The sequence below is a fragment of the Podospora anserina genome, chromosome 5 (genome assembly GCF_000226545.1).
Source record: "Podospora anserina S mat+ genomic DNA chromosome 5, supercontig 10".
NCBI classification, from domain to species: Eukaryota; Fungi; Ascomycota; class Sordariomycetes; order Sordariales; family Podosporaceae; genus Podospora; species Podospora anserina.
In genome coordinates this window covers 385,274-398,717 of record NW_001914849.1, presented here as the reverse complement: position 1 = coordinate 398,717, position 13,444 = coordinate 385,274, and the positions used below count along the sequence as shown (strand labels likewise).

At 50.9% G+C, this 13,444-nt stretch overlaps 4 protein-coding genes across 4 annotated transcripts; 2 read left to right on the top strand and 2 right to left on the bottom strand.

The window, feature by feature from the left end:
* Window positions 1–1,312: 1,312 nt before the first annotated feature.
* PODANS_5_11290 (uncharacterized protein) lies at window positions 1,313–2,641 on the bottom strand (the record flags this gene model as incomplete). The annotated part of the gene is made up of 4 exons (XM_001905655.1): window positions 1,313–1,662; window positions 1,719–2,213; window positions 2,267–2,354; window positions 2,456–2,641. Coding segments are annotated over 4 exons (1,119 nt in total), but the record flags the coding sequence as incomplete, so codon positions are not given.
* A 2,513-nt stretch (window positions 2,642–5,154) lies between these two features.
* Window positions 5,155–5,655, bottom strand: PODANS_5_11280 (uncharacterized protein; the record flags this gene model as incomplete). Its single annotated transcript, XM_001905654.1, has 1 exon — window positions 5,155–5,655. The coding sequence occupies one exon, from the start codon at window positions 5,653–5,655 to the stop codon at window positions 5,155–5,157; it is 501 nt and encodes a 166-aa protein (XP_001905689.1).
* A 3,478-nt stretch (window positions 5,656–9,133) lies between these two features.
* PODANS_5_11270 (uncharacterized protein) lies at window positions 9,134–10,849 on the top strand (the record flags this gene model as incomplete). Its single annotated transcript, XM_001905653.1, has 1 exon — window positions 9,134–10,849. The coding sequence occupies one exon, from the start codon at window positions 9,134–9,136 to the stop codon at window positions 10,847–10,849; it is 1,716 nt and encodes a 571-aa protein (XP_001905688.1).
* A 1,038-nt stretch (window positions 10,850–11,887) lies between these two features.
* PODANS_5_11260 (uncharacterized protein) lies at window positions 11,888–13,439 on the top strand (the record flags this gene model as incomplete). The annotated part of the gene is made up of 2 exons (XM_001905652.1): window positions 11,888–12,950; window positions 13,021–13,439. The coding sequence occupies 2 exons, from the start codon at window positions 11,888–11,890 to the stop codon at window positions 13,437–13,439; spliced, it is 1,482 nt and encodes a 493-aa protein (XP_001905687.1).
* Window positions 13,440–13,444: the final 5 nt, after the last annotated feature.

The following is a 13,444-nucleotide window of genomic DNA, read 5'->3' as shown; positions in this document are numbered from 1 at the left end:
TTTGGAATTATATCGATCATCGCGGCATGATCAACGTTCTTTCTTCATTACCTTCTTGTTTTCCCCGATCCTTGTATCGCCCGCCCCTCCTCATTCTGGGGACAGTGTCAGCGCTGCTCGGAAATGTAAATCACTGTCCCTGCGTTACCATGTGCGCCTCCAAAAGCGCGGAAGCCCCCCCGATCCTTCGGCGACCCGTCAAGCGATCGGCAGTCATGAAGTTGGGGTGATTCAGATGAGATCCAGGATCATGATCCACTATTCAGGGTCCAAGATGATCTCCCGAGCTCCCCTAGACGCTAGTGCTTCCGCCTAGCTGGTACTATCGCATCCTATATTTGATCCTAGATTAGCACGGATATCAGGGTGGCCTCCAGTCAGCAACGCGACAGGTCCGGATCTGCTTCCCGAGTCTCACGTTCTGTTAGCTGAGGTGAGATGGCAGGGGTCCAACCCAACAGTGGAGTGCAACGGCAACAGCCTCCGGATCGACAATCTGGTTCTGGTGTTGGCTGCCGTTATTCTCGCTGTCTTAGCACGGTCCGTGTTGTTGATCCAGGCCGTACTAATGCCTAGCCGTCCTCCAAGTCGTTTGCCACGTGACACTTACGTGTTATGATCTCTTTGCAGCTGGTGAAAGCTTTCACAGCCGCACCACCGCAACGATCGCACTATCAGATCACGGCCAATGTCGTCTTTTCATGAAGTCTTGGTTAAGACAGCCTCCCCATGGTCAAATCACACTTCCAGGCAACATCCCATCCAATCGAGTGGAAGAGAACTCAACCTCACCAACCCGCTAAGCCAATGATTCGAACCTCGCGATGCTAAACTTGACGCGGCCTGTTTACCCCTCACACTAAAAGAACATCTTCAACTCGTTTCAACTCTCTCGAAGCCACAATGGACAAACTGACCTCAACCGACGGGAGTCAACTGGAACCTCTCTGCTCTGGATGGGCGGCGAGGGACATCAGAGTTCTTCCCCCAAGTTGATCGCCATCAGCGGCTCTGTGGCACTTGGCTTAGTGTTGATGGCACCCATTGCATGGTTGGCGGTCATTATTTATTTCACATCACTTGCCTGGATGGAGCAGCTACTTTACGATATTGGGGTTTCCCCAAAGTGATAGCCTCGATATTTATCCCGTCGAGGTGCCTTGCAAGGAACTGTTATGGGCCGATTCATATTTTGACAAAATCTTGTGGTTGGGCTAAACGGAGAACAACGCGAGTCACGATGCCTCCCAGTATATGTACCCAGCAGATGATATGTACACGTCTCATGTCATTAATATACCTTCATTACACCCTACTCGATGCAAACCTTCCCTTCAAAGAAGCTTCCATCCCAAGCCTCAGCCACCTCCTCAGCAACCAACCGGTTAATCTCAATCCCCGGGTGGTAATCATTAAACCACAAGCACGAAACCCCATCCCCATTCCAGCACTTGGCATCCGGCGAGCCATACTCAGTCGGGTTATCCAACGCCTCATTGAACGCAACCCCCGTGTCGACAATCTTGATCACCGACCCAGCATTCGCCGCCTGAAAAGTCGCGGCCCGGGAAGCGATAGCAGCGTTGTACTTGGCGATAGCGGCAGCCTCGGTTTCCTGAGCCCACTCTGTCTCCTCGACCATGACAGGAGTGCGATGAATCGCTTTTCATAAAGTCAGCACGAAATTCTCCGAAGGAACAGGAAAAAGGAAAGCTTACGCGGCACACCCAAAGCAACAAACTGCCTCGCCCCCGCATCATACAACACCTGCAGCTGCCCAAAATACGTATCCATAATCTCGCTCAGCAGCTGGTCATACTCCTCCTTCCACCAGCTGTTCCCCACGTCGTTCACGCCAATCCAGATGCCGAAGAGAGCGTTCTCTGCTGTCCAGGGGGCGTAGGATGGCTTGGAGGCGATGGTGTCGGTGAACTGCTGGACTTGGTCGATCAAGCTCAGGACGTCCTCTCTCCAGGGCTGGACGAGGCTGGCGTTGGTGGTGGCGCCGCCGTAGGCGAAGTTGTAGGTGAGGAGGGTGGAGGCGTTGTACTGGGAGGTGAGGAAGCCAACCCAGTTTAGGCCGCCGGAGGCTGTCCAGCCGGGGAGGGGTGGGTTGCCAAAGGGGTTGGAGGGGGAGGGTTTGGTGGAGAGGGGGTCGAAGCCTGTTTGGGAGTAGGAGTCGCCGCTGAGGGGTGGTGTTAATCTCCATCGAGCTGAAAGGAGGCAACAGGGACAACATGGAGGGGCTTACAAGTTGATGAAGTACTTGGCGGCGGAGGTTGGGCTGGAGGATGGGGCGGCACTTGTGCTGGTCGACTGGACAGAGCTGGTGCTGGTGCTGGTGGTAGGGACGACTGTCGGGGCGGCAGTGGTGCTTATTGTCTGAGAGCCTGGCACACACTGGTCTTGATGGTTGTCAGTCACAATGCTATGAGAGCTATCTGTTGTCAGGAACAGGATTGGGAGACGTACGATACCAGTCGTTGTAAGCCGTGCAAACAGCACCAGAAACGCACACCTTCGACCCCTGATATCCAATCCCACCACACTGTCCCCAAAGATTCACAGCGTTTTGACGTCTAGTAACCGCAGCTAACCCGGGCGCCGCACTCAACAGAGCCACCAAACCGGCCTTGACAATTTGACCACCCATTATTTCTTCGGTTCTCAACAGGGGACAGAGAAGATGAGGCTCGAACTGAGATGAGATCAGCTGGAGAACAACAGCATCCTGATCAAAGCAACAACGGGAGATCGCACCTTATATTAACTCTTTCCCGCCCTGTCATTATCCCAAATATGGCCTGGTTCCGGCTCGCCGGGCTCATGGTGGTAAAAACACTCCATCGCACGTGTTCGGCTGTGGGAAGGGTGTAAGATGATTGGTGGATTCATGCTGAGCAAGGGGTAAAGTGGAGGTCCCGAATGCAGGAGGGCGGAGGGAGAAGATGCGGAATACCACCCCGAACAGCCGAATGTCTTGAAAACACGAGGTGATGTTGCCATGGAGAGGCGGACGGTGGAGGAGGCAGCTCCATCAGGGTAAGGTAGTAGGCTAAAGTTTGCTTCCCGAGGTTATCGACAGGGATCGAAACTTGGTTCGGGAGCAGCGGTGCATGGCCGGCCGAGATCTTGTGAATCTTTGAGTTTGACGACCTGTACGTCAGACATATTAGGAGATCATGCCTCCAGTCCGGTCTGGACACTCCTGAAGAACTTCGAGTACAGCATTTTTGGCTGCAACTACAGTTTTATAAGACCGTACGCTCATGCACCAACAACCCTCAGAACTTTCTTTCACCACATCAACACAAGATCGATCCCGTTGATCGCGAGCGCGCACATCAGAACCCTGCTGCAAAGGAAACGAATGGCTTCCAGCAAACAACAATCCTTCCTACAGGCCATCAGCAGGGGAGTTTCACCCTTTTGGTTTCGTGCGTCGATTATTGCACCATGTGCCAACAGCTTTTGAAATAGACGCTTTCGAGTGATACCGCCAAACCTCAACTTCTCCGTACTATCTAGCGACAAGTCCGACATTGAACTGCTTGAAGAGAGGCGGCTCATTGGTGGACTTGTTGAAGAAGCCGTTTCTGACCCCTCAGTATAAATCTCGCAGGCAATGTGAGGTGGTACATTTCCGGCCAAGTCTGCCAAGTTGACGTGTGGGCCTCTCCTAAGGAGCAAATCCAGGATAGACTGGGCGTTTCCCCAAGGCCATCGTGAGCGTGACTCTACCAAATGCTTCCGAATAACTTGATGCAGTAAAGGAGCACGAAGTGATGGCAGCTCCTGATCATATGTCATGGCGTCGATATCGGCTCCAAAGTCAAGCAAGACACGGATGATTGAGTCATTTACTGACCCAAGCCAGTCTATCACCTTCTCAATAGTGTATTCTAATGGAGTGCGAGCAAAGGTTCTCTTGGTGACGTCCGCACCGGCCATCAGGAGGAAAACCAGACTCCAAAACACTCTGTGCTGAATTGCAGTCCATAGAGCTCCACTGTTCGATAGATCGCTACCATGATCACGCAGAAACTTTATCGAGCTCTTTCCAATAGCATCAATCAATACTTTGGAGTCCTTGAGTGCTTTGAAATTGAAGTCTGGCTCAAACGGCTCTGCTGGATACTCACGGAACCGCAAGTGAGTCTCCAATAGTGCTGCCACATCCAGCGGGTCCAGCCTGTGCGTATTTGGCCGGTGACAAGCTACACCGCCGACGACGAGGTATTTGGTATCTTTCAGAACGCGGTGGGAATGTGAGCGACGATACCTGAAGCCCCGACCACGATCGATGTGCGACCACAGTTTGCTCGTATGATGGTCTAGAACCGTCCAGCCAAGACCACAATTTGCGTGAATGTCGAAACCCATTTGAGCCACTGTTTTCAGGTAACCTGGGATGTTGGATTCACGTCGCCAGATTGACACGCTGCCTCCTCTCTCGGCCACTATGTGCAAAGGGGTCCTGCAAAGACCATCCCTCGCTGATAGCAACGTAGCCGGGTCCATGGACAGCACTATCCTGAGCGCCTCCAAATCCCTCATCGCTGCAGCAAAAAATAATGCTTGGACCAATCCCTTCTTGGTAGCGCCACAGAGATGTGCTCACATCTTTTCTCACAATCCTCTGTCGTCCCAGCTTCAAAGCCTTCCTCACTCCGTCCAGCCATTATGTCGGCCTCTTGTTGTAGAACGGTTCGTAAATGGAAGCGATGTTTGAGAAAGACCACAATGGAAGCTGCTGAGACCGCAGCGTAACCGTTGAATGGTGTTGGCTTAGTGGCCGGAAACATGGGATAGGAAAATCGGTACCGAGATCTTCATATAATTCAGGATCCTGAGGACAGTTGCTGCGATGACGGGGTTGCAAAGGGGCGGCTGATGGCTGAACAGCTCCAAATACCAGTATGAATACCGAGGATGAGTTGGTCGTTTTGGATCATCCTCCTCCGCCTTTCTCACGTGTTGTGACCAGTTTGACAGAGAGTAAGCCAGAAACACTTGTTCTTTTGGGCACTTAGTGTTATTCCACTCCGTATGCCGTCGCGGAACCTCCGACGTATTTATTGCTGTGAGAGCTCGGTATGCGGCAAGAATAAAGTGGAAAAGAACTCGGAAATGTGGAAGCTCTTGTGACCGAACCTATTGCAGCAGTTTGTCGTATGCGTAAAACACTGTAGATGTTGTCTCCTTGTTGAGGCTTCTCCGCGCTTGAGGTCTGTCGTCGAAGTTCTTCTCAAGCACTTGGAAGACTAAACCAATCCACAGATATGTGCGCTGTTGTGCGTCGACATCCTCGAGTGCCTCGCGAATGGCCAACTGGCGTTCCTCAGACACACGGCGTTTCTTTGCCAATGTTCTTAGACGATGGTCAATGACGAATTTAATTTCGTTTTGTATTTGATCTTTCTCATTCCTCGAGTTCCCCGAAAGATGGACACAACTCATGTCGGAATCCCAGAATAGGTCCAAAATCTTTAGGTAGCCTCTTGTTGTGAGTAGGAATTTTACAGACGGTTGTCTGTCAGGCTTCAACTCATCATGCGGTGGCAGGAGTCGTCGTAGAAGCTTTACCAGAATGTGGAGTTGTTCTGGGTTACATTCATCTAGCGCGTCCACTACGCAGATGATCTGGCAGGTCATGCTATGGCTAGCCGCTCCTTGAAAGAGAGAAGCAAGCGATGTAGGATCTGACACAAGATTGCGACCTTGAGCCTCAGTGCTGCCTTCAAGGTCATCAGCAACCACACCATGTTCGTAAAACAGTCCATGTAATAGAGAACAGACGGTAGAATCTAAGCCTCGTTGCTCTGGGGTGTCTGAAGAAAAAATAGCAAACAGTCGCCTCAGGCTGCTCAGCTGGGAGAATATTTGAGCCAGTTGCCGTGACAACAGATTTTCCACATCCTGGGTCGGCCGACACGAGCAACAACCCGCGCGGCTCTTTCAACCATCGCTCAAATTTCTCATGTCGTTGAAACCATTCGCACGTGCCGGGAATACGCTCTGGACTGAGCATCATCCGCTCTTCATAACTCGTTGTTTTAAAACCGCCTGTAATCTTACTCTGCATTCTCCTTCGCTCTGCTTTTATCGCGTTGAAGCTGGTCGCGCCGCTGGTTCCGAAGTTGTTGAACGATCTCTCGATTGTCGTATTGTAAGTTGCAACGAGAGAAATCACCTTCCAACTGTTTAATAGCATCGGTGCGTTCCTCCCAGTTATTGAAGCCAAGCAATGTCTTCAGAGGTCGAGTGAAAGGCCTATCCTTCAGACAGTAGGCCCCGCTCATCATCTCATACTCCATCGAGGTCGCGTAATTCTCGATGATAGAGACTTGGGGCGTCTTTCGCAGCTCAGATATCATCGCGTTATCCTCTCAGCTGCCTTCAAGAATAACCTCGGATAGTTTCATGTACCACACCATCCGAGAGATGATGTAGTTTAAGCCCTCCACCATCTCTGCGTCTGCCATGAGTGGCTGGACAAGAACCCGCACCCCAGTGTTGGCAAATTTCATTGCAGTGTAACCTGGGCAACGCCTCTCACAGAGTGTGTGGTTTCCAACATACCGGAAGCACAGCGCAAATACCAGCCCATGCCAGCCCCGCAGGCGGGAAAGCCCCCGCTATAGGACCGACCGCGCCTCCTATGGCATTGAAGAATGTAACAGCATCGATCACCACCGTCTTTGCGTCCTCCTGCTTCGTTGCCTTCGCAATGGATCGCTGCGCAGAGGAGAGAAGCAGACCAAAACGAGCTTGTTCCTTCAACGCTCCTGCAAGTCCCCCAGGTGCAAATACTGTTCCTGAGAATCCTTGTACTGGTGCCTGCTCACTCACAACAGCCTCATACCCATCGACCAGCTCTTCGTCCTTTTCCATGATGTTTTCGTAGGCCCGACTGCACAACTGAAGGGATATCGAGTTCTCCGCTTGACTAGAAATCTCTGTTGGATGAGTTGGCTCTTCGGCGGTTGGTTGGTTAGGTGTCGGCTCGTCGGCGGTCGACTTTGTGGCGGTTGAAGCTGTGACGATGTTCATTTGTTCGGGTTTCGGGCTGTGGGTGGGACGAAGAGAAAAAAGCGGTCAAAAACGACAACGTTCCAGCACTGCCCGATGAAGCCGCAACTCCATCTTTCTGACGCCCGATTCGAAATAGTCCTTTCAGTCCCATTCTGGCCTTGTTTGTCGCGCAGATGCTTTTATTGCTTTGGCTGACTTCATGTCGGTCGTCTCGAAGTGCACTGATGATAGTGATACATGCATCGATGCTCTGGAGCAGAAGCTGAAAAGCAACGTGTTGCGCCCGGCAGTCCAAGGCCGCAGGCATCCCAGAGTGCTCATTGATTGAAGGTGCATGCAATCATCGCAGTGCGCGAGGCACTCTCGCGAGGGGTAAAACGCAGAAGATGGAAGCAGACACCTCTCTTTCCCAATAAACTCAATGTAGATAATGGAATAGCATAATAGAGGAACTGTAGCTGAACATGGTGTACAAACTGCCAACCGTTGGTTTAACCCCACTGCCATACCCCCTGAGCCCCCCAACCCCATAAGCCCCCCAACCCCATAATCCCCTGAAGTCCCCCTGAACCCCTGAGTCACGTGCCAGGGAAGACGTCAACATGCTATGCAACAAACATCTGAAGTCTTCCGATGATGCTCAGAATACCTAGATATGACAGCTTATTTACTTGACAAAGTGAGCATTGCCAAACAAACACGATGAATTGCAACCGACCTGGCAATGTCCCTGTTGTCCTGTTTCCATCACCTGAGGCAGTGGTGGATTGTACAACACCCGCCGTTGAGGTCGAAGCAGTCATTTCGAGTGTATTTGTAGACGAAACCTGCCAGCCTGGTGATACCAGATCAAATGTTGTCGAATCGACAGCTATCGTAGCAGGTAGTGCGTTGCTCCTAGATGGCACATTAATATCACGCTTCAGTTGACGCCTTATTCCTTGATTGTTGGGCCTCAACTTACACGCTCGAGCATATCGCACTTGCCTCGCTCAGCAAAGCTATATGGACACGTCAATAACCGTCCCAGGAATGGTCACAGGTGAGAGATTTCACTTACTTTCAACTGGACCTATACCACAAGAGGCCACCGCGCAGTTGAGGGCTTCAGAGACGAAGGCAGTATTGCCACATGCACACTGTACACCTGTGGGCATGGGTTTGCCGATGCATTCTTGAAGATTGGAGACCAATGTCGTGCAGGATGTCTTTGATTATACGTGTCAGGGGCCATCTAATGCTCAGGATAGCTATCAGGATGATGGATCAGTCAAGGGGTATCGTAGAAGACAGTCAGGAAGCCCGGGAATGACTATCAATCTGGGCGGCTCGGATGTCGCTGCCGTCTCGGGTATAGAAGCGAACCCGGTAAAGCTGATTGTTGCACTGACGTCCATTGATCAAGCTCGAGTATCTAGGCGTTTGACAATTGATCGTTGGGGGAACTTGCCAGATGCTTTCTCGGTGGGAGGCACCACCAAACCTTTATATGACCTCGTCCTTTGGGGGCCTTTCAAACAAGCCGGCCTTTGTCTTGCTCGGCCTCAACAAAATCCGAACCCAAGTTGATTTCGTAGAAAGCAGGCACATGGTCTGGTATTACCGGAGTCCCATACGTCCAATCAAATTGGAAGGTGCCTGGTTGCAGATAGTGTTGTATTACACTTGCCTGATACCATTATCTCGATAGATTAGGATGCAACCCCCACCAGCCTTTCAGATAGGTTTGCAAGGTTTGAGCCCGGTAGTAATTTGAGGCACAGCCTCGGGTATAACGGCGACCCATCACAGTTGGGGGCGATATGCAGCATGAATGGAACAGTATCCCAAACAGTGATATCACTCTGGCGAATTAGAGCAGGATGTTGGGGTAACCATCGGGAAATTTCCCACATGTAGGCAGGGTATCCGATATCCGTACGTCTTCACGTATACCCGGTGGTATCATCAGGCGATGAATATCATAAAGTGCGTGGAATTCGTGCGTAACAGACAGAGCTCTCCAGCCATCAGCAGATGGCCCCCCGTTCTATGATGGCGAGGTGCTGGTTTTCCTTCCCCGACATGCACGAGGCGTCCTTTTCCACATACCTACCAGATGGCTGATCCTGAAGCCAGAACTGGGGGATCGAATTGTCCAAATGGCGTCACGGCATCTTTCCAACGTCTATTCAAATTGCCATGGACCACCATAGCGTTGATCTCGCACGCCATCCTGTACATCACTCTTACACTCGTGATGCTGCTCGTTGTGGACAACTACAAAGCCTACGATGGCGCTGATACAACCACAAACACAGCCTCACAAACAGAGTCAAGGCTTCGTTCAGACGACATCATCACCGCTGTTTCCGCGTCTACTGTTGCGGTTCAATGGGTCGCCGGCGTCTGGGTGACGAACGTTCTCACCAAAAGCGGGTACATCGTATGGATGAAGACTCGACAAACCCACAGCAAGGAGAAAATCATCGACAAAATCCGATGGGCCATGGAATATCGATTTCCCATCAAACTAGGTCTCCGAACAGATTACAATTTGATTCGAATATCAATATTTCTCGTTCTTCCAGCGCTCCTAGCATCACCCATCCTTGAGGGTGCGTTGAGCTGGAAATCTTCTTATGAAGCAGCTGGCTCTGCCACAGCCAGATCAGGGAATCCAGCAGCACAATTCTACAGTTGGAACTTCATCACATCTGCCGAGGGCAAGGTGGGACATGACCTTATTTGGAACGCAGCATCGCTTGCTGGCATTGCTTGGGAGAACGGAACATCAACAAGCACAGACCTGAAAGAGACCAAGAGCCAGAAGTGCCGCCATGTCACAACGCACGACCAGTTCCCAGCTGGGACAAAGCTACACAACGCTACCATTCCCTGTATTGTGGTCCACAGCATATCTTGGCCGAAGAAGCCCATGCCGCAGAGCGTGGAAAATGTCTTTAACAATTCCGAGGTCATCACCGCAGCAGGCCGACCTCCCATTCTCCGAACTCAACCTGGCACAGTACTAGTATTTGACCCAACTAACAAGACGCTGCCAACGCCGCCCGTCATGACGACCAAAAATGGCAACTTCAACATCACCAGGGAAACGGTCTACGTCAACCAGCCACCCTACCCAGCGCCCTTCATCTGGGCCGGTTCCATGACGGCTATCGTTTATCTTACACAGCAGGTGGCCTTCCCTCCATATGTCGTGGATGTATTTGGGGTTGAGGAGCCGAACAATGAAGTTGCGCTCGGAGCAACAGTCGTCTGGGCAAAGGGAGAAGTGAAGCCTCAGCAGACTTTCACTTATCTCGAGATCAACTTCACCGCCGGCATCATTAACCCTGCTACAAGCACATACGTGAAGCAGAATGTCATTGAAGCGGATGACAACGACCTGGACGGAAAAGATATTGTGGAAGGGCCATGGGTTAGAGAGGCACTATATCTGACTTCCGATATCATGTCCTGTTTGGCCATTTCGAACTCAACTGGAATATCTTCGTGGCAGAGCTTGGAGAGTTACACAGAAACCATGATTCGGTTCTCGTACATGGCAGCCTGGAGTCTGCTGCAGAGGAGCTATGAGCCGAACAGCACACTACTCACCGTGGATTTGTACGAGGCGAGGATACAGGCTGTTGTTTCACAGTGGAGGGTCATCAGTTGGCTCGGGATTAATGTGGCCTTTTCACTGTCTTGGATCACAGCCACAGTATTAATGAAAAGGAGCAAAGAGTTGGCGGGGGTTGACACAGTTCCTGATTTTATCTTGCGGTTGTATACCCACTTTGAACATCTCGCACAGCAAGAAAATACATGAGTAAATAAAGCATGAGATCTATATCAATACCCATGCAACCATCAAGCGACCGAACCGCATGAACGTGGGTAGGTATTCCGATCCATTACCTAACCGGAAACTCAGGGACTTAACCCCCATATCTTAGCCCTACCACCCATCGTCACAACAGCCTTCATGCAGCCGCATTATAACCCCCAAGAGCAACAGAGAGCGAACAGCCCCATCAGCAGTGAATTCTTCGGTTATTTGGACACTGTGATAGGAGCATGTGAACCCAACCAATCTCAGCGCCCGGACCAAAGAGCGACTCGGACAATTGCGCCATCTTGGTGAATACAAAGCTTCGGCAACATGTATTTGTTGTTACCCAGCAAGAGCTACACAAGGTTGGCCACATGCTGTGATGGTTGTCCTGATAGCTTTTGCGATAGTGTATTATTTTGGGAGGCGGAAAAAGAAGGCTTTATAAGCAACACTATACTGCTGAGACACCACAGCTGTACCTGTGCATCATTACTGGGTTCGTCATCATGCCCAACAAAAGAGGAGACAAATAAATAGTCGCTCAGATACCAGGTACTAAGAGCTGGAGCTTCATGCCTGTCCTGGAGGACGAAACAACAATAGCAAACTTCATATACATCACTGGAGTACCACTATCCACGAAATCAACATTCTTTGATACCTGGTATCAAGGCTTCTGAACATTGTCAAAACATGCATTCGGAACCAGATGAAATCTTGGTTTTTACCTAGGTAAACATTTTTACTTGAGTTAGTATTCTCATGCTTCATAACCTTATGCTGGATTATGCAGTGCTCCACTAGATTATGAAGGAAATGAATCATAATAAATCATGCCTGGATTTCTTTCGGTCATCCAATCATCTTGAAGGTAGCACTGACACTAAAAAACTCATCTGGAGGGCAACATGGAACTCTATGGCGGATCTATCCTCATCCATCCTCCAATGGCACATAAAGTCGTGATGATGTTGCTGTTTTTTTCATTCCCATGCAGCCAGCCGTCACTACAAACTCGCATGAACCCACGGCATGTTGACCCAGCTGTTCATTTGGACGGCTGTTGCCATTTTAGCCGGCGCGTTCCTCCTACGCCCCAAACGAACCCCATTCCCTATTGTCAACAAATATCCCTACGATTTTCTCGGTCGCAGAGCAGCACGTGAAGCTCAGCAGAACGCCCGGAAACTCATCACCGAAGGCCTCGCAAAACACCAAGGCCCCATCACCATCAATCTTCTCCATGGACAAAAAATCATCCTACCAGCTTCGTCAGCTGGTTGGGTGAAATCCAACAAGGATCTTGATCACAAGCAGCTCGTCAAGGACGACTACTTCGCCAGTGTTCCCGGATTTGAGGCCCAGTCTGTGCTGCATGGAGATGACGAGACTGCCAAGCGCCTCATCACGACCAAAATGGGCCAAAACGACAGCACGATAGGTGCAATGAATGACAGTCTTGCACGTGCCTTCCGGGTCCATTGGGGTGAGGATAAGGAGTGGCATTCCATCAACTGGCATGGAGACACAATGGGCATCATCGCCCGCGCGGCGTCGTCGGTTTTCGTGGGTCCCGAGCTGGGCGATGATCCCACTTGGCTGTGCCTTATTCAGGGCTATGTGATGTCCTACTTCATGGCTGTGTACGACTTGCATGCGTACCCGCCTTGGTCGAGGTCCATTGTTCATTGGTTTCTTCCCAATGCCAAAGCCTGCCGGAATATGGTGCCCCAAGCGCGCGCCATTGTCAATAGTGTCCTTCGGAAACGACAAGAAGAGACAGAGCGGGCGATGAAGGAAGGAAGTAGTGCACCGGAGTACAATGATGCACTTGCATGGGCTCAGGCTTCCTCGAACGGAAAGATTGAACCAGGAGACCTGCAACTCTCTTTGGCCATGGCCGCTCTCTTCACCACAACGGAGTTGTTCCGGACGATTTTGATCGACATTGTCCGTCACCTAGAGCTTGTTGAGCCACTCAGAGAGGAGGTTTCGGAACAAATCTCGAAACACGGAATCTCGGTGGCTGCTACGAACAACATGCTGTTGCTTGACAGCTTCATGAAGGAGTCGCAGAGGTTGAGCGCCGGCTTAGGTTTGTACTCCTGCTGTCATTTCCATTACCGAAAGCTAACCTCTTTATGCAGTCGTCCTCGAACGTGCAGTGCTCAGAGACACAGCCCTCCCAGATGGCAGGATTTTACCGCGTGGTTCCCAGATCGTGGTTGACTCGACCAACATTTGCGATCCCACTTTTTACCCCAACCCAGACCAGTTCGACGGATACCGGTTTTTGCACAAACGTGAAGCCGGTGACGCAACCAGTCAGTTTGTCCAAAGCAGCCAGGAGTTTTATGTGTTTGGTGGAGGCCGGCATGTTTGTCCTGGACGGTTCTTCGCCAGCATTGAACTGAAGCTCGCACTGGCTCATATCCTCTTGAAGTACGACATGCGCTTCGCAGAAGGTTGTGATCCCAAGCCCATGATGAATGGCCTTTATGCGATGGTTGATCCGACTGTTCAGCTCGAGGTGAGGAGGAGGAGAGATGGCGCGGTGGTGAATATTTTGGGTGAAAAGTTGTGATTTGA